The following is a 27,030-nucleotide window of genomic DNA, read 5'->3' on the forward strand; positions in this document are numbered from 1 at the left end:
AAACAGGGTAGCTTGTCCTCTGCTCTTGATTATTGCATGTTCCACTATTACTACTTTGGATGTTTAAAAGATAATCACCATAGATAGAAGTTTTGTTGGCACTTTTTATTTGAGGTTAATTTCAACTGACACCTCGACTACATCTTTAGGGGAGTTTTATATGGTTAATATAGGAGGGCTTCGCCCCTGGTCTCGAATGAATTTGAATTTTGACATCTTATATGGAAACATTGGTCTTTTGCCAACTAACCCACCCCTCCGGTTACCATTGACCATATTGGATGTTCCGGCTGTAATTTCATGTAATAAGTAGTTTCTTAGTGAGAAATGTGGCAAGTTATTGGACAATGGATATATTGGCGATGAGGGTGCAATTGGACTCGGGCTGGGCTTTTGTTCAACCAAAATAAAAAAGGCTGGGCTTTGAACGCTGGGCTTTGAACGCTGGGCCCAGCCTAGGTTTACCATGGCCCAAGCTCCACCAAATTTTCATGTCTTTTCCTACAATGTATATATTAGACCTTATTTGTATGGGGATAGTCCACCATTTTGGTCGTAATCTTCTTCTCCCTATTTATATAGGGATGGTTGTTTACCATATATTTAAAATCTCTCCCCACTATTTAAGGAGTGAAATTTCCACTAAAAATGAGAATAGGCACATGTGGGTCCCTTTTATTTTGTTCTTAACCTTCTAACTCTGACTTGCTTCAATTATTGGTGCGATATACTTATACTACAAATATCAATCGTACAATGCATGAATATATGGAACTACTATTCTTAATTGAAGATTTTCTTCATTAATTTAGCTGATGTAAGACACATGACATGGACTGAAAAAAGGAACAAACATGACAAGCCCATCAAACGGTCAAAAATTATACCATGGCAAGCCCAAATCGGGCACTATCAGCTGCATCAACAGAGTTTATTTATGCTTATTTTTTTGGCCAAAAAAAAACTCATGCCATTTCCTAGTACAGATCTGTTCCATAATTTCTAGGTCTTTTCAAGATTGGTATTACCGACCAATCTCCATTGCTCTTATCATGTGGAGATGTTTAATTATTATTATTTTTTTTTTCTTGGTGAGGGATGGAAGTTTAATATTCAAGTATACAACAACATGGCGAAGCTAGTCTCTATGTCCCTTTATTATTTTCAATTGCATGTGGACATCCTCTAGTGACTAGGGATACAAATTTGACCCCAGTGACTAAACCCACCTTGACCATGTTAAGCTCGAAAAGGGTTCAGGCTTAAAATTTTGACCTTGAGAATAAGCAGGTATGGGTTGAGCCATAGTGGCTCTAAATAGGATTAGGAATGAGTCAAGGTTAGTTTTTACTAAGACAATGACCCTATCAATATGTATATTAATTTTGATAAAAATAGAACAATAATATGAAATTATGCATTGTTTTATTTTTTTGTTATTAAGGTAATTAGGATTAAAGTTAGGATTGAGCTAAGATATTTAAGGTCAAGGTCAAGGTTCTAAAGAACCCGACCCAATTTGACCCTGATGGAATCCTATCAAAGACAAGATTATTATCATTCTTGATAAAATATCTAATCTATCTACCCTATTTTTATTTCTCCAATAATACTCATTACACCAAAACATGAAATTACAATATAGTCTCTTCAGCAGAACTTTTCTTATGACAATAATAAGAAAATAACAAGCTTTCTCAATTGTTTGATCAAGATTGTTTGCTCATGACCACCATAATTCTTTAAATGTGTATATGTGCACCATACTTTTTTTGACAACATCACTTATAGGAGATGGAGGAGAGGAGAAGCTTTGGAGAAAGATGGTGCACCTAGGGCATCGATGTTTCAGCGTTTGTAACCTTCAGAAGGGGCTGGTAATGGCATCACTCAGATGGTGGAGAGTGGGAGATCTTATGCGCTGGTGGTAGGGGTGGTAGGGACTATGATTATGCTTGAGATCGATTCCCTCCCCTCACCCATGCAAACAGGATCATATCAGCACATTGTAATTCCTCAACATGAGTACGAGTTGCACCGCACTCAATTTCGCTTCTCCTTGATTGGGAGGGCAAACTTTCACCAGATGACAATGAATGCTCTATGAGATCTGGCTTATAGGTCATGGAAACTGAATCAAGGAGTTATTTAACATTCTTTGGGGAAGGGTTTCGTGATTTTCCACTTTAGATGTGAGCAGGATATGTCAAAAGTTTGGCGAATAGGTGTTTGGAATATTGGCAATCAACTGATTCGGTTCTAATGTTGGCGTCCGGATTTTAACATTCATGCTCCCTAGCCTACTACCAAACTGGTCTAGATTCATTCCTTAACCTTCCTCTTGAATATTGGTACACCAAGGTGTTACTCTCTATTGCCAAGTCGGTAGGTCGTCCAGTTTCCTTAGACCGTCACACTCGCCAAGTTTCTGTGGGACATTATGCAAGAATTCATGTGGAATTAGAATTGGAAGCAAAGGGAGTGTTTAAAGTTCAAATAGAATGCCTAGAACCTGGTTTGACGTGTGTTTTCAACTTTATTCAAAAGGTGATTTATGAGGATGGTATTCAGAGGTGTTTTCTATGTCATCGGGAAGGCCATTTGGGTCAAAATTGTAATGTTAACTTACCTTTTGCAAAAGAGAAGTCTGCCCCTCAGCAACGGGTGCACGAAGATGCAATTTCGAATGAAGGACTTAACTTCTATTAGGGATGAGAAGACGCTGGAGGTTGAGGAAGAAAGAAGTTTGTCCTTTACTCAACTAGTAGTTCATGCGCTTTAGTGAGGCAGGATTGGTGGATTCTCCATCGGCCAATGAGAATTTAGAAAATTCCTCTTTAAATCAAGAGTTATCTGCTAATGAGATGATGGAGTTGGGTAAGGATTCTTCTCCAAATCATTCATCTAGGCCTCCTACCCTAGACCCTTTGAAATTAGAAAAATCTAATATAGTGGTAGATCTATATTAGATTTTTTAGCGACCATAGCAAGGACGGGAACCTATGATAGTAAAATTCCCTGGCCAATTTCAATCCTTAGAGAACTGGATTTGGATGCCTCTAGACGTTCTAGATATCGGTTCTGATGGTTCAATTTATTATCACATGTGAGTCGGAACCATTGAAGAATGGTGTATTGGGGGGCAACTATTGTTGCAGGTGAACGAGTTTGGTTCCTCATGAGGTACTAATTGTTGTATGGTTTTTTTCTTTTTCTTCTTCTCTTAATAAAATGACCCAGGAAAAAAAATAAATGAGAGCTCTTGCTAAAAAAGGATTGCTCTATGAACCAAAAGTCCCAGAGACATGTACTAGGCATAGCTGCTCCACATGCAAAGGCTATCCTTTTTCAGGCTTCACCTGTAAAATAGGGACAACAGGCCAGAATCCCGAATATAGCTGTTTGATTGTGGAATGAACAAGAAGCATCATAATATACGGCCATGCATGCATATAGTGTTTTTTTTGTTTTTTTTTTTTTTTATTTTTTTTATTTGTCAGATTACCTGAACTGTACTTAATCTCTAAATCACTCTTTTCATTTACCTATTACCAAAGAGAAGAAAAAAGCATTTAACAGGTGGGAGACTCGGTCAAGAAAGGTAGTAGGAACGACTGTCCCTGATTCCTATAGCTAATTTGAATCAAACCCATTTAGTTTGAATGGTTATAAGGTTCTTTTATACTCCCTTTGCAAGATTTAATACAGTCAAGAGATACACAGAAAAGAGGGATTAGAGAATTGCAGTGAACAAAAGTAGGAAAGTAGAGATACAGAAACATTATATTCTCATTGCCTTGGCCTTTAGATGGATGATGACGAAATATAAGCTTATTTATACACAAAAAGAAAAGATTAATGGAAGCTTTTGGGCAAAGAAGTGTGAGGTACGTAATTCCATTCCATTACCTTTACATCAACAAGGCTGCCATTTCAAAATGAGAAACTTTTTCTTTCTTTCATGTTTTGGACAATCTCTCTCTCTCTCTCTCTTTGTGGTGTCTGCTTGTGTTGCAAAGATATGAGTTTTCTCAGCAAAGCTTTTTAGCAGATAATGCCATATTATACTTTTTAATGTTGCTTTTGAGTGAGAGTGCTTTACTTTAAGAGAAAGAGAAGGAGATGAGAAGATTATATGTTCTCATTTGGATCTACGCAAAGTTTGATTGTGAAAGAATGAAAAAGAGAAGTCTATGATTTTAACTTTAACACGGATTTTAATGGTTCCCCTTCTCAGCTTACTATTGCAGGTAACCGTTATGGTTGAGAGCCCAAGATAGAAGAGGGACCATGCAGTAAGTTTTCATAGTTTTGGAACTGTAGAATTGCTTTCTTTCTTTTAAAGACCCCTTTCTTCATTCAAATGCTCCTTTTCCTGGCATTCTGAAATGCCATTTTGCCCTTCAAATATTTAGTGCCCTTTGAATGTCTTTTGAGATCAATGGATATTGGCTTTTTGACTGAGACTTGTGAAGACTCCCTTGGAAACAAGTAACACATGAGGTCCTCACTCTACAAGCTCAATTTTTTTATGCTTTTGTATAGCTTCTATGGATTAATGTCCAGATTAACCCAGTTTCTGTTGCATCAAGATCATTCGAAAAACTAATAAAAATGATGAGTCATCCTCCACTTAAGTATGGTGAGGTGACATTCCATGTCAGCAAGATGAGCTTGTTGAGCTTGGTCTAGTTTGTCAATGGTTCTCCATGCACAAAGACTGCCAGACCCTTGAGCATCCAAAATATTTGAAGATGATGCTATTAAGTTTTTGAAATTGATTGAAGGTGATATCTGTTCCAGTCTACATCATAGGCTTATGTTGCCAGCCGGATGAAATAAGTCAAGGTCATGTACATAGAAAAAAATTCGAGGGAAGCTCAAGTTTCGACTAGGTGAAAATGGGAAATCTAGGTGGGAAACTATGAAATTTCGAAGAAACTTAAGACTTTATTGTGCAAGTTTATGACAGGTTTTAGGGAGTATTTTAGGGTGAGTCTGCATTTAAGCTAATTAAAGTATAAAGAAAACATTGACTGTATTTTGCTAAAAAAAATCAATGTTGATATGTCATTTAATGTATATAATTTCAATGTAGAGTTGTCCTTAACTACTCAAGATAACATTTAATATACAATTTCTAACTTCAAAACATCAAATACAAAGTAACTGACAATAAAATGAAAGTACAACGTAGTGCCAAGAGGAGTGCATCGGTGGATCCATCCTGTGAGCTGAGTAGTAATATGCTTGTAACATCCTCTCCTCTAACCAACAAACATAGACATCCCATGGTATTTTATACATATGGTTGTCAAGATAATCAACAACTATAACTTTATAAGTCCGGTCATCAACATGCTTAAGATAACTAGTCTGAAAGAATACGTAATTTGGATAGGGAGTCCTGATGGAGGGGGTATTTGGAGAAACATGAAAGAAACAAAAAAATTGAAAATATGGGAAAGCTACGAAACTTGCAAAAAAAAAGTTCTAGGTTTCCACGAAATTTCTCAGATTCTCACAAAATTTGGGAATTTTTTCTCTCTCTCATGGACCAGTTGGTCTAGCTGGGTTGAACTAGGTTTTGAGGTTTCAACAAGTTTTGACGAAATTTTGAAAGTTTCGATCGAAACTTAGGTTCTTTTTCAGTCCTCTAGTTTTTTGTTTCAATGTTCCCAAAATGGGAAATTTCAGTGAAAATTTCACAAGTCTTGACGGAACTTTGTTCTATGGTCATGTATATAATGTGTTTTGCCATGGTTTTAGTGTATGGTGTTGAAATGGGGGTTAAACAATTTTAAATCATTTAGTACAATATTAGATTATTATCTATATCGATCATCAAACAAATTTATCCTTGTTTTTTCTCTCATAAATAGGTTTTTGATCATTTTAACTAGGGTTACAAACGGGAAAAATTAGGGGGGGCTTTAAAAAAAAAAAATCCCAACCCTAAATGTTTTAGGGCCTGTTTGGTTACACGAATCCCGTTTGGTTGTAAAAATCTCTAGATTCATGAATTCTATAGATTCACCTTACACAAGAATGAGAGATTTATGGGAAGGGTTGAAATCCGAGATTTCAAAAAAGCTTCATTTGCACATTCACAAAATCACGCGATCAAATAGTTTTTTAGGATGAATCCACAGATTTCATTCCACAACCAAACACTTAATTTTATAAATTATGACTCCATAGATTTGAAGTCTATAGATTTGAAATCTCTAGATATTTGAAATCTCCAAACTCGTGTAACCAACCAGGCCCTTAGTTAACCTCATTCCACCTTGACTATGACTCAGGACCTAAAGTTCTTGTCCTTGACCCGCAATCCTGAGGGACTAGTTCAAGCCAAGCCCCAATCCTACCTTTATTGTCTTTGATTGGACAGGGTTGGGACAGCTCGGTCCTATCCTTATCCTTAATTGACCCTGTCCAAGTCCTTGATTGGCCTTGTTCTTGAGCTTCACCCTAATAAATAGAGCATAAAACATCAACTGTTTGAATCTAAAGGAAAATACAAATATAGATTGCATTAGAGTTGGGATTGTCTACTTGCGAGGATAGAGGACTCCCCTCATAACTGTCCACCACATACTTAGGAGGGAGACCCACCTATAGTCCATATTGTCAATGCTCAGATGTTGCACCATCTTCTACCCTTGCGATCTAGGCTCATAGCATTAGTTCAAAAACAAAGCAACATTTTGGCAATGATTCCTTTCTCACTATCTTTGCAAGTTGATTTCATGTCTGTTGAGATCAAGACCAAATCAAGGATAAGTCGAGCTAGATAAACACTAATCCTATGCCCGTCTTTAACTTTGATCCAAGGCCAGAATATTTTGGCCCTAACTCACCGGTAGGCCAAAATCTTAAGTCTAGACTCAATTTGAGTTTAAGATTTGTTAAAGTGGGTTACTTGCACCCATAATCTTAACCTTGTTGATGCCACATCAATCAATTAGTATATTAAATATAATTATCAGAATGGACAAGATAGAAAAGGCGATACATCGGAGTGATCCAACACCTATACTTAAAACGATGTGTGTTCCAAAACCCTAATTTTTTTGGTAAGACTTATGATTAGGGTTCATCCACAAAAGCTGAGATGGAGGGAAACATTCTCCAGGCTCAATAATGGGTGGCCGTAGGTCAGGTCAACATATTCTAGGGCATCCTTGAGCTCCCAACTAGGAAAACATTCTCATCGTTTTTTGGGTGGGTGCAGCTTTTGATTCTTCAATGAAAATTAGGGACTCGTGAAACACAATTTGACGGGTCATTTAGGAAGCAAGTAAAAGTGGAATTAAGATGATTGAGGAATGAGAGGAAGATCTCTCGTTAGGTGTGAACAGGATTTTCATTTCTAATAGGCCATTGTTTTTGGGTTTTTCGTCTAACACTACTCACAAGGTTAAAACGAATGGAGGTTGAGCTCTACTTTCCACGCAAAAGGAACGGCATGGAAGATGACTGGGTCATTATTACATGGACCATTACAAAGCGGACACACAGATCGATTAGCTCCAATATATTAAGAGGAGAACCAGAAGGATCTTTTGTGAGGGCAACACTGGAGCTCATCCCCCCATACTTTGTAATGGTTGTTTTGAGAATTAGCAGAAGTTTGGTAATGTAGTTTATATTCCTTAACTTGAAGCACTCAAGATGATATACCCAACAAATGATCTTTCTTACTTTACCACAAAAGAACAGAAAGGAAAAAATAATAATAATAATCTTTATAGATGATATAGTTTTAGTAGACAAGATAAAAAGCTGGGAGAGGATTATGGAAATCTGCCTTGGAATCTCTAGCTCTTCGAATAGTAGAAAAAAACTGAATATTGGATAGTTAACTTCAGAGATTATTGGATGGATCAAAAGGAAGTGATTATTGAAATTTTTTTTTCTTTCTTCCTTTCGAGGGGTGGGGGGGGGGGGAGAAGTGGTGGAGGGGGAGATCCTACTTGATGACCACTTCAGATATTTATGTCCAACTACAAACAAGGTGGAAGACATTGATGATGACATTGTGTAATGGATTAAAATAGGATAATTAAAGTGGAGAAGTGCAGCTGGAATATTCTTATATGATCATCGTATCTCATTACTGATTTAAATAAAATTTTATAGGACTTTTGTCAAACCAATTATGATATATGGGGTACAGTGTTGGGTTTCAAAGAAAAGTCATATATAAACTTATATGGGGGAGATGAGGATGGATGAATGTGTGGAAAAATAGAAAGAATTAAGTAAGAAATTATCTTGTTAGAATTAAGATGGGAGTAGCTCCAATGCATGATGAACTTGAAGAGTTGGTTTGAAGCGGTTTGAACATGTCCAGTGGAAGCCCCCAATGCCACCATTCCAAAGATTGACTAAATCTTAATTGAGGGATTAAGAAGAAAAAGAGATGAGCCTAAGATAACCATAGAGAAGTAGTGAAGAAAGACATTCACAGCTCAGATCTAGTTCCTGGTACTCTTAACTGTTTGGTGAGCAATCATTCCTACATTGAATTCCTTTTAGATGGAATATGATGATGTATTAGTGTCCTTTATTTCTTCACTTCTGATTGAGACCTTAAGCTAGATGTCTGGTTGTATTGGAGTGGCTCATAGTTCTAGATGATACCTAGTGTTTTGCATTTTAAATGTTTTTGTTATTGATTCTCACTATTTTAATCTTGCTTCTACCTTCTCTACGATCCATGTAAGTGAACCCATTAAGTAGGTAAGGCTATGATTGTGGTTGTATAAATGACACATTATTTAAAAGATTTTTTCTATCACCTCTTTATCGCTCAAGGTTTGCACACATTTTGATCTTGATTGGTGATCAATGTTACAAGTTATTGGTCTATTGCTTTTCTTGTATAAATTTTTGAGATTCTCTCATCTCTTGCTACTATAAAAACTAAAATATAACTTGTTCTGTCTCGCTTCAATAGCAAAGTCTTAATAGGTCAGTATTGATACCTTAAACTTTTATTATCAATAAAGAGTATGGCGCTTTTAATTTTTTTTTCTTTTCCTTTTGTAGTGGAGAGTATTGTGACATTATTGAACATTAGAGACCATCTAAGCACTATCAAGCCTTTTATATGACTTAAGCTCTCACTTCAGCTGCTAGCTCCTATGTTTCCTATTATGGTAATGTATCATTCACACAATAAGTGTCATCTATGTAAGTCATAATAAAGTTTTTCATGAAGGAAAAAAAATAATAAATTTAGTCACTTTATTTTTCACTAATTTTTCAGGAAAATTTTCTGAAACTCATCTTCTCAGAATACTCACTCTTCTGTCTTTGATTCTTGCCTTCAAACGTCAAACGTTTTCTCAATCACCATCAACCTTTTAAAGGGGACTATTAGCTGTATATTTGGAATATCTCTTTACCCTTTTCTTTTCTTGCGTAAATTAACCTACCTGATATAGATACACGCAATTCTTTGTTGTTATATTCTCTTGGGTTATCACAATAATGACTATAACCCCTTTCAATTTGATTCTGGGTATGAAGTGCAGAAATCTTTCAGAAAACATTTATGCCTGCAAGGGAACATTTTCTGTGCATGGCTCTACAGCACATGCATGCACACTCTGTAGGAATGTCTAACTTTGGATATGAAAATCTTTTTTTATGCTCAACTGATAGTGGATGCAACATGTGTCGAGAGCATTGGTGACAGAGAACCAGACAATTTTTTCATCCACCATAGAAGCAACCTAAGTTGTTCTGTTCTTTCACTTATTGATTGGATTGCTTATTTTTTTTGAAATAAAGAGATTCTCAAAAGCCAAACTTTACGGAAGAAAGAGAATGATAAATAAGCAACTAGCTTCGATCTCAGTTTTCATGCATGTAAGTGTCATATATGTGATCCATAAAACATGATGGAACACTTTATTCCTTTGTCATCGAGTCCAGAAGAAAATCGTACACAGTTCCCGATTCTTTATGACTGTCCAAGACTCTTTTCAAGCCCTTGGAGTTGGCACAGAGAGAGAGAGTGCAAAGTTGTGTTTTTTTCTTTTACTTTGGGTTTAGTCTTCGAAGTGTTTCAAGCCATAGAAGACATAAGTTGTGTTATTTTCTTTTTCCTTTTTTGGGTTTAGTCTTCAAAGTATTCCAAGACATAGAAGACATATTCGGGGTACAAGGAATGGAAGAAAGAAAAAGACTATTCTAATGCTGAATAGATAGAGAACAGTGTTAAGTTTCAAGTTAATACTAATGGATCTTAGTGGGTCAGAGATAAGACCCAAATATCTCTCTAGCTTTACTATGTTTTGTACATAATAATAAGGGAAGAGATATAGGTGTATACTTGATAGTAGTCCATTTTATGTACTTATTTCTATTTTTCCTTTTGAAATGATTTCATTACATTTCAAAAGAAAGAAAAGAGAAAGACACATCGAGTGCTAGTATAAAGGCTCTCATGGGTTTGATTCCACCTAGTTGGAATCCACTAATCGACTGAATAGAATACGAGTATACAAGAACATTCTCTCAAGTGAACTCAAGCAGGGTATACTACGATACCACTAAAATACTCAAACTTTTCTCATACTAATTGACAGAAAGGGGGTATACAACAACATTCTCTTAAGTGAACTCAGGGTGAGTGTACTATTATACCACTAGTATAATCAACTTTTCTCAATGTGTGTGTGTGTGTGAGAGAGAGAGAGAGAGAGAGAGAGAGAGAGAGAGAGAGAGAGAGAGAGAGAGAGAGAGAGAAGGGGACGGGGCCAAAGCTGAGTTGCCTTTGAGACTAGAGCATTCGTCCTGCTTGTCATCACATGCATTCCACTTTTCACTGCAATATCTACTTTGGACCCCAAAATTTCCCTCTACCACAAGAAAAGCACAAACTCACATCCCATAAACTTCACCCAAACCCACTCCTCCTAGCAGCCACATTACCCAGAACTTACTCACCTCCATAACAGATAAAATCCTTCCATAATAGATAGCAAACCTCTATCCCCATCTCTTCCACTCCCTTCCCCATCTGTTTGTCCTTTTTCCACTTCTCATTTGTGTTTATATCATACAAATGATACAACACTGTATAGAAGATCTTCCTTAATCGTTTATCTCTTCTTTGCCTTACACGGCAGTAGGAGAAGGATAACCACTAGAAGAGCAACATGAGAGCAGGAGGTTGCACAGTACAACAGACTCTAACTGCAGAAGCTACTCGTGTGGTCAGACAAGCAGTAAACCTTGCAAAACAGCGTGGCCATGCCCAAGTAACACCTCTCCACGTAGCAAATACCATGCTTGCTTCCTCAACTGGGCTTCTTCGAACAGCTTGCCTTCAATCTCACTCCCACCCTCTTCAGTGCAAAGCCCTTGAGCTCTGCTTCAATGTTGCTCTCAACCGTTTGCCTGCATCTACTTCTAGCCCCATGATGGGTCACCACTCTCACCACCACCCTTCCCTCTCCAATGCCTTGGTTGCAGCTTTCAAGCGTGCTCAGGCACACCAACGCCGTGGCTCCATTGAGAACCAGCAACAGCCTCTCCTTGCTGTGAAAATAGAGATAGAACAGCTCATCATATCTATCCTAGATGACCCAAGTGTAAGCAGAGTCATGAGAGAAGCTGGATTCTCAAGTACCCAAGTGAAAAGTAATGTAGAACAAGCTGTTTCTCTGGAGATCTGTTCTCAAAATCCTTCTGTTAGTAGTAAACCCAAGGAAAGTAATCTTCTAGTACTTGGAAGTACTACTTCTCAGTCTCCATCACACCCACCTCCTCCACCCCCTCCAATGGTTCAGTTTGGAGTTAAAGTCAGCAAACCAAGACCTTTTGATCAAGTTAGGAGTGAAGATGTGATGAGTGTGCTTGAGACTTTAATGCATAGGAGAAGAAGTATTGTGATTGTAGGTGAGTGTTTGACTGGTACAGAGAGTGTAGCTATGGGAGTGATGGATAAGGTTGAGAAAGGAGATCTTCCTGAGGCTTTGAGGGATATAAAGTTTATAAGCCTTCCTCTGATCCCTTTTGGGCAGCTTTCGAAGGAGGAAGTTGAGCGGAAACTTGTGGAGCTCAGGTGCTTCTTAAAAAGCTGTGTTGGGAGGGGAATTGTGCTGTACTTGGGTGATCTCAAATGGGCTGCAGAGATTAAAGCTAGCTCATTTGAGCAAGGAAGGAACTACTATTGCCCTGTGGAGCATATGATTATTGAGCTTAGAAAGATGGTTTGTGGTATTGGTGAGGGTGGAAGGGTTTGGCTCATGGGGATTGCAACCTTCCAGACTTACATGAGGTGCAGGATAGGAAATCCTTCCTTGGAGTCGATTTTACATCTTCACCCCCTTACAATTCCAGCAGGAAGCTTGAGTTTGAGTCTCAACTCTGACAGGTGAGATACAACCACTGCTTTTCAAATTGGAACTTGTAACTTTTTAATTAGCCCATCTCTCTTCTCCTCTCACTAGATATTATATCCTAATAAATCTATTTACTGTATCTGGGGAAGATCTTGTCATCTTAGATTTCCAAAGCTAAGGCATCTGTCCATAATTACGAAAAATTTGAATCCAGTGATTTCATGTCAGATAAATGGAAATTGTTCCAAATCAGTTTTTCCTCTTCTGTATTTTCATTCTCAGCCCATTTCTTTCATTTCAGATATCAAACCTTATGAATACTACTACTTTTTTTCTTTTCTTTTCTTTTCTTTTCTTTTATATATATATATGTATATTATAAATTGTAACCTTACTATTGAAGTATACTAGATGGAATTGGATAATAGATCTTTTCAAAGATTAACATTGCATGGACATGATAGACACTTGAAGTAGTTAACCTAATGAAAAGCATTTCCACACAGGGAGTTAACAAAGTTCTCATTGTTGTTTTATTCTTTCAGTGATTCACAAGGTCAGTTCAGAAGCAAGATAACTGGAGATGGGTCCAGTTGGTCTGTGCTTGGAGGTGAAATGAACAAGCAGTTAACTTGCTTTGATTTCTCAGCCAAATTTGATAATGAAGCTCGAAGCCGACCAAACAGTAGTTACAATGACTCTTGTTACAATGACTCCCCTACAACTTCCATCACCTCAAGCTTACCTTCATGGCTTAAACAATACAAGGAAGAGAACAAAAGATTTATCAGTAGTGAACAGGTAACAATCTTACTTCTCACTGAATAAACAAAGTTGAAAGAAGTCTGATTTAGTTTTGTTAAGTTCTAGTCCGTCTTCTTACATGCAAAGTGACTAGGAGTAGGCCCAAGTGACTGTTTTGGACTGTCTTTTCTTTTATTCCTTCCAGATTAAAGCAAAGTTCATTCAAATTTTCATTTTCTTCTTCTCTTATACTCTATCAGGATTGCATCCAAGTCAGAGATCTCTGCAGTAAATGGAACTCACTTGGCAATTCTGTCCACAACAATCAACAACAGCAATCTGATAGAACCATAAGTTTCCCTTGCATATCACCATCTTCTTCTACATCGGTCTCTTCACAAGACCAGCACTACCCCAACATGCACCAGACTCACCATGAATGGCCCATCGTTGTTGAACCAAAACAATCATGGAGGGAACACCATGTTTGGATCTCTGAAGCAAAGCCAGCTCTTCTTACCAAACCTAATCCTAACTCCAGCTCTACTCCTAATTCAGCATCTTCAAGTGATGTAATGGGAATGGAGTACCATCAAAGATACAAGGAGCTCAATGCAGAAAATCTGAAGAACCTGTGCAATGCACTAGAGGAAAAGGTTCCACGGCAGAAGGACATAATTCCTGAAATAGCAAGCACAGTTCTTCAATGCAGGTCTGGGATGGTAAAAAGAAAGGGAAGATTGAGATACAATGAACCCAAAGAAGATACTTGGTTTTTCTTCCATGGTGTTGACGTGGAAGGCAAAGAAAAGATTGCAAGAGAGCTTGCTAGCCTTGTGTTTGGATCCCAAGCTAACTTCATCACTCTAAGCTTGAGCAGTTTTTCATTGACAAGGGCTGATTCCACTGATGATTTCAGAAACAAAAGATCAAGGGATGATGATTCGAGTTGTAGTTATATTGGGAGGTTTGCTGGAGCAGTTTGCAGTAACCCCCACCGGGTCTTTCTATTGGAGGATGTAGAGCAACTTGATTATCACTCTCAATTGGGTATTAGAAGAGCAATTGAAAGAGGTAGAGTATCCAATTCAGATGGTGAAGAAGTTCCACTTGGAGATGTGATTGTGATTTTAAGTTGTGAAAGCTTCAGCTCCAGATCAAGAGCTTGCTCTCCTAGTGTGAAACAAAAGTCTGGTGAGACAGAAGAAGAGAAGAATCAACAATCTGAGAAAGAAATAAACCAATCCATCTCCTTGGATTTGAATCTCTCTGCTGAAGTAGACAATGCCTATGATCAATCCATAGACGATATTGGGCTTCTAGAGTCTGTTGATAGACGAATAATTTTCAAATTGCCAGACTTGTAAGAAGAAAATTCCATGAGAAATCTTCTTACGCGAGGAGTTAGGATTTTTTCTTTCTTTCTTTCTTTGGGGTGATTCAGGTTTGTTGTTTCTTTGTTGATTCTTGAAAAATTTTCTGTGGATGGAGAGAAGAGTTGGCCATGTAATTTGTAAAACTACTGCTTGTATATTGTATACCATACTTGTGCAATAGGTTGGTTTTCCTTCAATCTTTCTTTTGGTTTCCTTTATGAGGAGTTGAAATGCAGTGAACATTTATTCTTCTTTGTTCACCCCCTTTTCCTTTCTAATGTACAAGAAGATGTGTGTGAGTTAAAGAAATTAAGTTCTCCATGCTTACCTTCCTTTGTATTCTTTATACTCGATTTGCTGGAGGAGAAAGTTTTCATTCACCAATCTATTTAGGGTTCACAAACATCTATGTCACTAATATTTTCTCCTAAAACATTTTTGTCAGGTATTTTGAACACTTCATTTCTTTTGTTGAAGAATTTTTATCCAGATTCAATTGCTGTTCTTATTCCATATATATATATCAATGCATGCATGGATTTATCTTTCTCTCCCTCATCCATGAATTGAGGATTTGAATGCCTAGAATAGGCATTAATGGAACAGTGGAGAAGGCTTTATCATTTGTGTCAAGGTTTAAAGTATCCCATGACACAATATGTACTAGTGGATAAGTATCCATATTGAATACTATCAAACACGATACATTTCAATACTAAAATATTTGCACAGTTAAACTGGACTGCTCAAGTAGTAACACTATGTCTTTGGATAGTTAATCATGAGCGATGGGGCATTAACAATGCCCACAGATCTTCTTCCTCTTAGGGTTCTTTTTGGAAGTAGGGTCTCACTTGATGAGCTTATTATTGAAACTCCATCAGAACAATCAAGGATTTCCTCAGCGAGGGCGTTCTACTAATAATTGTAGGCTAAAAGAATGAACATGACATTTTTATGCTCTTTTAGGAACAGAAGCAATGATAAATCCATAGGTAGTATCATAACTAAAATTATTGCAGAACCGGATTTGACAATCCAATGAGTGATTTTATCTCAAATGTATGAGAAATCACTCTCCAGAAGAACAGTGGTGCAACTTATATTAGCTGAACTTTCCTTTTTTAGAGCTCCACTACTGTGTGAAAATAGCTAACCCCTCTTCTCTCCCCCAAAAGAACCGTTTGCAATTTATATCAACTGGTTACTTTCCCACCATTCCAATCCTTACAGTGTGAAAATAAACCTTACTGCTTATTCGCATCAGTACCTCACTTTTCCAATATCACTGGGAGAAGAAATAAATGCAGAATGAAACCCATGTAGATTATCAAAAGGATTGCCGGAATGCATAAAGTATGAGTTAAGGTATGATCCATAACGTAAGAGTTATGCAAAGTAGAAGTTGGGTTTTTTTTTTTTTTTTTCCTGGATGGATGGGTAGAAGCTACTTTAGAGGAAGAAAAAATGTAAATCTTCGATAAGTAATATCAAAAGGGCACTACTTTTCAGGTCGGCTGTTAATACCTTTTGCAAAAGAATCCCTTTTTTCTTCTTTTGATTTCATAAATCAAAACATTCTCATCTTTCAAAAGTAGTGGTGAGGAGATCTTTAAAAAAATAGAAAGAAGACAATAAATGTTTAACGCTCAAACTTCATTGATAAGCATCTCATCTTTAGACTTTAAAGATGTTATTACTTTAGAATCCCATAAAGATCATTATCTTCTCGTCTTTTAAATTGAAACCCTAAGCTTAAGTAGGGAATGTATCGTTTGTGACTTTTTAAAAGACAAGATTTTTGCGAATTAATAAACCCATTTGAAGCACTGAGGTGGAGTTTGATAAGTTACATCCATCTCTCTCACATGTTTTATTTGCTTTCTTTCAAACTTCCCAATATCTTACCTTATTCTCCCTCACTTTTGGGTTCACCTTTTTATAACTTTTTTTTCATTTTTAATTCTTGATCTCTAGCTAAAAGGAAGAAGCCTCTAAGTTAGACTATTTCTCTCTCTGCCCTCTTAATTTCTTTTTCCCTTTTTCTTTTCTTTCCTTTCTCTTAAAACTCTTTCTTTTGAATAATTGAAGCTCCTGAACGGCATGTCTCATGCTTACCAACAGTAGAAATTACAAACTGCCTTTCTTCCAATGACCAAATTGACTACTAAAGCAGAGATACAGCAGCACGGGAAGGTGGACATCAAGAATGATATACCCACAGCATTTGAAGATAATCTATAAACTGCTTAACAATATAGAATGCAATCTTTAAATCAAATATATTTTTCTTTTACTGGTAGCATCTCAGGTTCTCATTAATTAGATACGATCCTATGAGAAGTTTTTCTATTTTAATCTTAATGTCAATTGTTTAGAACATGATTTTCATGGTAGAAAATTTTCTTATTCTGACTTTGTTTCACTAAAATTAAATTAATGACTTTTTCATGAGTTGCCTCAGAAAATATGTTTTTGTTTTAATCACCTGATCCTTTACTTGTTTTGTTGTTCTTAAGGAAATAAAATGGAGATCCAAGAGGTTTCCATTGTACTCTTTATTTTGTTTCTTTCACCTCAATTTTGTTTTCATCAGTATATGGTTGTAAAGCTCAGCTTCCATCTGTTCTATGACAAACAATTCCATAAAACAATGAAAAGGTATATTCCATTAGATAATAATAGAGTTCATTTATTATGAGAGAGTCATACACAGAGATACTAGGTACTAGATCTCCACTCACAACCCACAGACCTTTACCTTTTCCAATTATTTTATAAATTTTTTGTGTTTTTTAACCTAAACCACCATTAATAAAGGACCATGCAATTATGATGTTTATTTCAGGTTTATTAAATTAATGTGGCGGTTGATTTTGTAATCAAGATTAATTAGAAGGAATGTGGGTTAGAGGAATCTAGTTTTCTTTTAAAAGCTGGAAGACTGAGATGTGACTAGATCTGATAATGCATATATAACTATAAATTAATTGCAGAAAGTGGATTCTCCTTTTGTAAATTCCTTTCTTTTCTTTCCCTCATCCCTTTTGACTCATCTTTCTTTCTATTTTTTTCTGAATGTTAATAAAACCCCCCTTGCCCGCTCTCTTTTTTGATCTTCAAGTACTGTTCACACCTTTAACAGCTCTGCACTTCTCAACCTCTTAATCTATTTCCTTTTCTATCACACAACTGAGAAGGAACATCAAAGATTTCAGATCAAGAAGGAAGTTGGATTCAGCTATTAATATAACATGCAAGTAATTTAAAGAGATTTGCTATAGTAAATCCAAGAAACCAAATAGGCCCCCAAAATAAGACATAAGGTTCACCCTGAAGGTTCTGATGTACTTCATTTGCTTGCATAAAATATCAATAAGCCTCAAGCAAGACAAGCTGCTGTTCCAATCTCACACAGGGAGAACTTTTAATAAGAACAAAAGAAGAAGAGTTGTTTTGGTATCTGCAAAAGATGCAATGGCATGGAGACAAAGTTTCCACAGCGTAAGAAGCTTTTGCAGACTTTAAAAAAAGGGGAGATTAACAACAGCCCTTTTTATAAGGTCACCATCATCTCCTTAACCCCTTTTCCTTTCTCCTACAAGTTGCAGACTAATTGTTGCATGAAAGTAAGGGAAATCTCGGATCTGGTGCTCACAATAATCAAATGATCAGCAGTTTCCAATCATCACCCATTTTCTTTCTTTCTCTCTCTGATCTGTGAAACTATCTGTTTATTGAAAGTGGTGATTGAGGGATCCAAGGAAGGATACTCTCTTTATGTGATGCTTCAGTTCTAGCGAGTACAGACAGAAAGAGAAAAGGAGAGAGTGGGGAATGAAGCTAGCAGTGCACTATACCTAGTGTGTAGTGTATGGTTGTTTTCCCAGTCCAAGTCTTTGGTTTAGGAGCTAGTCAAAAAGTTGGGGAACACTCTTACTGAGTTAACTTAGAGAATGTTTCTTATGAGATTTTGGGAACTGATGCTGCTTTTTATCATTGTTGGGTCGTTTTCTTCTAGCATTTTAATCTTAACAGAGAGAGAGAGAGATGAGGGTTGGAAGCTCAGCTGATTGGGGACCAGTAACAAAAGGGGTTAGGAGATAAAACAAAAGAGGTTAGTGAGTTGGGACATTATGAATTAAGTGATAATCATTGTTAACAACCATGCATTGGTTAAAACACAGTAGATACTTTTTTTTTTTTTTTCTTTCTTTGGCCCAGACAACTTCCTACTTTAATTAGGGTTGGTGTGGACCAATGGCTGCGTATACATTAGCATTATGAAACACGAGATTTTTGCTTTTCATAAGGGGAAACTGATCATTATACCTTATGTCTTGGAGGAGGAGTTCCCTTCCTTTTATAATACTTTGTTCTTTTATATTACTTTTTTTTTTCTTTTCTTTTTTTTGTGAAATTTCTTCTTTACTGTGTTCATGTGATAGAGTGTTTCACCAGATATTACCTTGTTACACGTTCGTTAGTCTTTGTAATAGAAAACCTCGTATACATCTCAATGAAAAATGCACTAACCCTAGTTCAGGGTTTTATAATTACCATCAAAGAAATCATACAGAATACAAAGTGTCAAACATTCGTTAGTCTGTGTAATAGAAAACCTCGTATACATCTCAATGAAAAATGCACGAACCCTAGTTCAGGGTTTTATAATTACCATCAAAGAAATCATACAGAATACAAAGTGTCATTTTTTTTATAATTTTACCAATGTGACAACATTGACTAACCCATCACCCATGTAAAATTGGAAGTGATATTTTTCTTTCTAACACTTCTATTTGAAGTGTTTCACTTCACTAAGTATAGTGACTTGGATAGAAAAACATCATTCACCGTGTACAAAAGTGCACATATATGCCAAATAACTAGTTGAGAAAGCAAAGAAATTACTAGGTTATTTTGAATTTTTCAAATTTGAAATTAAGCTTGAAATCTCAACCAGTTATTTGGTATAAAAAGTGTGCACAGAAGAGGATTTTTTTTTCCGACTTAGATGATTAAGCAAATAGAATAATAATATTTAGTTACCACTGCTAACTTTGTTGTTCATGCCCATAGGGCTTATAACATTCATAGATTGAAGCAAATGTGATGCCATGGGACCCCTGCGTCACCTTAAACCAATCAATTTTGTGGTGAGGCCCGTTTAAGGAATGGAATATATTCATGGATGAGCTTGTCGTGGATATTATTATGGGCCGTAGCAAAATCCAACCCAAAAAGATGATTTAAATCAAGCCCATTCAATTAATGGGCCCAGGCTACTATCCTCTTGCTTCTGCGAAAGGCCGAAATGGGCCGAAGACTGATGTAGCTTTTCCGTAAGCAAATCCCACATACGAGAAGGGCAAAATGGGGAATCTACCAGTTCGACATAAACTGATAAACTGATAAAACGGTAAACAAACTAATATTTTAACTGTAATAACTACCGATTGGGAGTTGGGAGTTGGGAGTTGGGACTCAATACTCATTCATCCCGTTCTCTTCCTCTACCAAAGCTGCGCCGCCAACGAGAAGTTGCAACAGGCGGCTCTGAAGTCTCAAACCTTCCCCGACCAGGTTCTGCTCTCCAGTTTTCTCCAGAAAGAATCAAACCTTCCTCCACCAGGTACTGCTCTGCAACTCTCTTTATTTGATACTGTAATGTTGGGGATTTCCCTTTCCTCTGGCAAAACTGTGATCATAACCAGATTCCTTAAATTCTGTTCTAACCCAGGAACCCATGAATCCATTGCCACTATTTGATGAAGATAATCAATCCTCTTGAAGAACGAAATCTCTCGCCATCATTCCGCAATTCATGAGATCCATATCCCCCACCACAACTCCACCCAGAACCAGAACCAGAACCAACTCTCTTTATGTACCCCTTTCAGAAAAAGAGTTTCAGTGGAAGATACTGCATGCCTGTTTTCTCCTGTTGTTCCATATGTTGCATCTGTGACCTGTTGATAATGATGACTGTTTGGAAGAGAGAAATAAGAGGCTGCATGAGTAGATAGAGAGGTAGCCACTAATTTGATTAAGGCCTGTTTGGTTACATGAATACAGAGATTTTGAAATCTCTGGATTCATGAATCTGAGAATTATACCTATTAGGTTGTAAAAATCTCCAAATTCATGAAATCTAGAGATTCACCTTTTTACACTAAAAATGTGAATCTGTAGATTTATGGGTAAGTGGTGAAATCCAGAGATTTCAAAAAAGCTATACATTTGCACATTCACAAAAATTACATCGATCAAATAATTTTTTAGGATGAATCCACAGATTTTATTCCACAACCAAACATTTAATTTTATAAATTATGACTCCATAGATTTCAAATCTCTAGATATTTGAAATCTCCAGACTCATGTAACCAAACAGGCCCTAAGGTCACCTTTCCTTCAACAGAGAGCAAACTCTTCTTCCACCCCTTGATTCTACCACATGTTTTCTCGATGAGACTTTTAAATACTTTCTTTTTGGACACTCCAATCTCCAAGGGGAGCCCAAGATATTTTGTGGGCCCTGAATTGTAGGGTATTTTGAGCACTTTGAAAAACTTTGTCTTGAATATTCAATGAGTGTTGGGGCTAAAAGTCATTGATGATTTTTTCATATTTATCTCCTGACCACTTTCTTGGTAATACAATTCTAAGCAGTTCTTCAACTCACACACCTGATCAAGTTTAACATGAGAGAAAAGTACTAGACAGTCATCTGCAAAGAGGAGATGGGAAATGGATGGGGCTCTTCCTTTGATGCTAATTCCCTTAACAAGACCTTCTCTTTCAGCATTCCTTACTATAGTACCGGGAGCAAGGTTTAGACGGACGGATCGCGGCATGTGATTAAGAGACGTAGTAGACGCCAGCTAAGATTTAGTGAATTCAATGGAGGAACGCGAAATGTCGATCGGAGGCAAATATGGAACGTCGGCTAGTATCGCATGGTATCGTGGGATACTTTAAACCTTGCCTGGGAGCATATAATGAAAAGGAAGGGAGTTAAGGGGTCTCCCTATCTAATTCTTCTTGTGCGTGGGAGTGATTTTTAATCTATGTCATATACAAAAAGAGTGTAGGATACAAAGCAAATGCATTCCATAACAAGGGACACCCATCTCTCTACAAAACCCATCTCGAGCAAAACAGCCTTAATAAAAGGCCATTCCAACCTATCATAAGATTTTTTTCATATCTAGCTTCAAGGCTAAGAACATGGCTTCCCCCCCCCCCCCCCCCAATCCCTCTTCATGTTCTTTATGTAGTGGAATAGTTCATGAGCTATAAATATGTTGTCTGAAATCAATCTGCTTAGGACAAATACTTCCTAGTTGGGGGCAATGATGTCAAGAAGTAGTTCCTTCAACCTTTCTGCCATTATCTTGGTGAGGATTTTCACCACCACACCACACAGGCTTATGTGTATGAAGTTCTCAGCCTTGTTAGGGTTCACAATCTTATGAATAAGACATATAAAGGTATTGTTGAGGTATTGGTTCAGCTTACCATGCTCAAAGAATTCAATAATAAATTTGTAGATGTCATCCTTGGTAATACACCTGAATTGTTGATAAAATAAAGAGCTTTGTGGACCTCTTCTAGGGTAGGAACAATGCAAAGTTTAGAATTGAAATCATTAGGAATGATGTACTCTACTTGTTGTAGGATAGTGCCCAAGGCCTCGTAGCTAATTCCTTTTGAGGTCAAGGCCTTCTCAAAGTGTTGCCCAAGCTCCATGTATACCTCTTGATCAATAGTCTTTGTCTACTCCCCATTGCTCAATTTGAGTTTGAAGATCTGATTTTCTTGTCTTCTTTTGAGTGTAGAAGTATGAAAGAAAGATGAATTGCTGGAGGTTGGTTTAACAAAAACAATAGTGTCTTCAAACTTCACCCAGAGCTTGGACATGAATCACCTTTTTTTTTTTTTTTTAACAAAGGGGGTTTATTAAGCCGGGGGATGGGGATATTAATATGCCTTAGTGAGAGTCGAACCCACAACCTCTTCACTAAGAAGTGTTGATTTCAACCACTAGAACAGCTTTGTGTTGGCGACACGAATTACATTAGATCCCTTTCTTTTATTGCTCTATGTGTACACTGGCCCATTCGCACCCAAGTCAAGTAGCTAACATTGATCCATCATATTTCTAAAGGCCTCAGTGTCTCTAAGCCCAACTTGGTTCCTACCTTCTTTTACAAACCAAGTGAGGTAAGAATTGAAATCTCCAACTGCAATCCAATTATCAGTTCTATACCTTCCGATTGAAACTCTCTTTCTCCAAACCCTTAATTTATATTCATGTCGGGTTCACCAATTCACACATGAAAGTAGACTCTGTACATCACCCGGTCGGTTTATTAATGTGCAATCAAAGTCAACTTTCCAAGCTCCCCTGTAGTTGTTCCCTCTGCCTGTTTATCTTTCCTTGGTTGTCTTTGTTGTTATTTTGTATTTTTTAACCTGAGCCACCATTAATAGAAGACCATGCAATTATGACGGTTTATTTCAAGTTTATTAAATTATTGTAACGGTTGATTTTGTAATAAGATTAATTAAAAAGGAATGTGGTGAGAGGAATCTAGTTTTCTTTTAAAAGCTGAAAGACTGAGATGTGACAAGTTTTGATAAAGCATATAAAACTATGAATTAATTATGTCAACACAGAAATGTTCTAGTAGTTGAAACCAACACCTCTCAGTGAAGAGGTTGTCGGTTCGACTCTCGCTCAGGTATATTAACATTCCCATCCCCCAGCCCCTTAATTTATACAAAAAAAAAAAAAAAAAAAAACTATGAATTAATTGCAGAAAGTGGATGCTCCATTTGTAAATTTCTTTCTTTTCTTTCCCTCATCCCTTTTGACTGATCTTTCTTAATTTCTATTTTTTCTGCATGTTAATAAACCCCCCTTCCCCTCCTTCCTTTTTGATCTTCAAGTGTTCACACCTTTAACAGCTCTGCACTTCTCAACCTCTTAATCTATTTCCTTTTTTATCAAACAACTGAGAAGAAACATCAAAGATTTCAGATCAAGAAGGAAGTTGGATTCGGCTATTAGTATAACTTGGAAGTAATTTAAAGAGATTTGCTAGTAAATCCAAGAAACCAAATAGTTCCCAAAATAAGACATAAGGTTCACCTTGAAGGTTGTGATGCACTTCATTTGCTTGCGTAGAATATCAATAAGCCTCAAGGAGGACAAGCTGCTGTTCCATTCTCACACAGGGAGAACTTTTAATAAGAACAAAAGAAGAAGAAGAAGAAGAAGAGTTGTTTTTGTGTCTGCAAAAGATGTAATGGCATGAAGACAAAGTTTCCACAGCTTAAGCTTTTGCAGACTTTAAAGAAAAAAGGGAGATTAACAACAGCCCTTTCTATAAGTTCACCATCATTTCCTCAAACTCCTTTTCCTTTCTCCTACAAGTTGCAGACTAATTGTTGCATGAAAGTAAGCGAAACCTCGGATCTGGTGCTCACAATAATCAAATGATCAGCAGTTTCCAATCATCACCCATTTTCTTTCTTTCTCTCTCTGATCCTTGAAACTATCTGTTTATTGAAAGTGGTGATTGCGGGATCCAAGGAAGGATACTCACTTTATGTGATGCTTCAGTTCTAGCGAGTACAGACAGAAAGAGAAAAGGAGAGAGTGGGGAATGAAGCTAGCAGTGCACTACACCTAGTGTGTAGTGTATGGTTGTTTTCCCAGTCCAAGTCTTTGGTTTAAGAGCTGGTCAAAAAGTTGGGGAACACTCTTACTGATTTAACTCAAAGAATGTTTCTTACGAGACTTAGAGAATGTTTCTTATGTATGAGACTTTGGGAACTGATGCTGCTTTTTATCATTGATGGTTCCTTTTCTTCTAGTATCTTACTCTTAAAACACACACTGCACTAAGTAAGAGAGTGAGAGGGAATGAGTCCGGATTATCTCTTCTTATCACAAATTATAGGGTCCACGATGGATTCTTTTTAAATGTTTTATTATTTTTTACTTGTAGATCCCATATAATTTATGGTTGTAAAGCCGTCAGAAGAGCACAGAGTACTTCTTGTTAAGGGAGATGATCCACAATCGGGGAAATGGGTTGCTGGTTTGGGTTGGACAAGTCTCCAGTTATCATTCCTTAACAAGATAATAAATTCTTCACTAATGCATGGTGTCATTTAGGATTTTCAGGAACATGGGTATAAGAGGTGGGTTGGGTTATAATAGGTTCAGGGTAGGCAGCAGCCAGGAGATTTAATTTGGATGTGGTTTGGACGAGAAAAGAGAAATTTTGGAAATGGGTTTAAGGTGTCCAATTTTGGGTCGTTTTTGGACATGATAGGGTGGCCAATTGAGGTAGGGTTAAGGGGTGGGTGTAGATTTGGTGGAGGTAAATCAGGTGAGATTGTTATAAGGAGAGATTTTTGAGGGGGGTAGTTGGAAAATAATCATGGTTTCGGAATGAGATGGATTTAGTTGGAGGTGAGGTTTCGGTTATAAATGGAGAATTGTGAAATGTTGCAAGTTGTAACTAGTAACTATGGTGGGGAAAGAGAAAGAAAAATGATTCTTGTAGTGGGTGGTAATTTGGGTTTGGGTGGAGAACGGAAATAGAGTTTTATGTAACGGAAGGATGATGTAGCATTGGTGTTTACATTATTTGGAATATAAAGGCATAAGGTCATCTGTATAGATACTAATCCTTGTGAAAAAGGACTTCAAATGGAGACTTGCAATGGAGCACTGGTGTTTAAATTCTATTGATAATATCTATAGCAATTTCAAGATTTGTAAGCTCAAATGCTAAAAAGACACAAATTTTACTCTTAGTCTTCTTTTTCTTTAAGCGCCTTAGCCCAATCCCCAATGGATGAAGGAGCAAACTTTTAACCCAAACGGACGTCCATCCAATTTGTACGAGTGTCTTTCTGAAAATATAGCTATTTAAAAATTAGTCATTGGAGCATTTTACATCCGTCTAAAAGTCCGTATGGTCAGAGATCTCCGTCTGAAAATCCATTTATAGCCCAAAGGCACAAAATATGACTTTAAGAAACTTTGAAGGTTTTTAAGGTCTTTTAACCAATCATATGTCTTCATACATGCTTGTAACATGTCCTAGGTCAATCTAATGGCATGATACATATGGTTTTGATGCAAATGAGTCAAATTACATATAAATGTACACGAAAGTGTCCTAAGTTTTAATTTGTTAAGTCTTCTTACTTGAATTTGAGTTAATGTTCTTGAATCTTCTTATACTTCATTCTTCATGCTCATCTTAACTTAAAACTTCATGTCTATTTTGGCTTGGTTTGGCCTTAATTTAGACTTGGGCATGCAGCATTGAGTTAACTTTGGTCCACTTGCTCTCATATTGAACTAGATATGTACAACTCAATATAACCATTAATAATTTATGTTTGTTATCATCAAAACCAATGGAGGTTGATGTGGCAATACTAACATAGTATTTTTCAACAAATATTTTTACCTTCTATAGGAAAACACTGGTCATTATACGTCTCTATATGTCTTGAAGCAAGAGTTTCCTTTTCTCATATAACAATTGGTTCTTTCATAGGCCTTTTTTTATGCACTATATCTATGTGATATAGTGTTTCACCATATGTAACTTTACAATACGCTCATTAGTCAATGTGATGGAGAACATCCCATACATCTCAATGAAAGATGTACAACCCCTAATTCAAAGTTTTATAAATGCCATAAAAAAAAATTTAAAAAAAAATCCACATAGAACACAAAGTGTCCTCTTTTTGTAATTTTACGGTTTTACCAATGGGACAACATCTACAAACCCATGCAAAAATGGAAGTGATTCACTTGAGACTTCACTTAGCATAGTGAGTTTAAAAAAAACCCTAAAAAAATTAGTGATCATTGCTAACTTTATTGTATGTTAATGCCTATAGGCCCTTTACCATCCATTGATTGAAGCAAATGTGCTTCTTTAGGACCCAGTATCACCTTAAGCAATATGCTATGCCAAACAATTTTGAGGTCAGGGCCCTTTAAGGAATGGAATATATATGTGGATGGGCCACAAGCCCAGGACTGCAAGATGGTGGATTTGCGTAGTGACTACAAATTAATGTTGCGTCCGCTTAATGTAATATATTACATGTTAATCTTAACCAAACTAACACTGATAGTGACTGGTAAGTATATTCAAATTTCAAACGTGAAAGGATCAAAATGCCCCTCAAATTATTTAATTTTTTTTCTTTTTTTCAAATATATAGATATGTTTTAACTAAATAATTAATGTTTAATGATTAATTATCTCTTTTTAAAACTATATATTAACACAATGTATTAAACAACCTGAAGGGCACTTTGGTCTCTTCATCTTTGATCTTTGAATATACTTAACGGCGACTTGAGACTCCCACGTAATATATTACATTAACGAGACCCAACATTAGTTTAAGTCTACCAAAGGGACCCACACAAAAAAAGAAAAAAAAATCTAGTTATTAATTAACGAAAGTAAACTGATATAGTTGTGGGC

At 36.7% G+C, this 27,030-nt stretch overlaps 1 protein-coding gene across 1 annotated transcript; it reads left to right on the plus strand.

The window, feature by feature from the left end:
• Positions 1-10,799: 10,799 nt before the first annotated feature.
• On the plus strand, positions 10,800-14,744 carry LOC149003117 (protein SMAX1-LIKE 3-like). Its single transcript, XM_089138883.1, has 3 exons — positions 10,800-12,397; positions 12,911-13,166; positions 13,370-14,744. The coding sequence occupies exons 1-3, from the start codon at positions 11,178-11,180 to the stop codon at positions 14,474-14,476; spliced, it is 2,583 nt and encodes an 860-aa protein (XP_088995009.1). The 5' UTR covers positions 10,800-11,177; the 3' UTR covers positions 14,477-14,744.
• Positions 14,745-27,030: the final 12,286 nt, after the last annotated feature.

Source organism: Hakea prostrata, chromosome 10 (genome assembly GCF_041222555.1).
Source record: "Hakea prostrata isolate BN-2017 chromosome 10, UWA_Hpros_2, whole genome shotgun sequence".
Lineage (NCBI taxonomy): Eukaryota > Viridiplantae > Streptophyta > Magnoliopsida > Proteales > Proteaceae > Hakea > Hakea prostrata.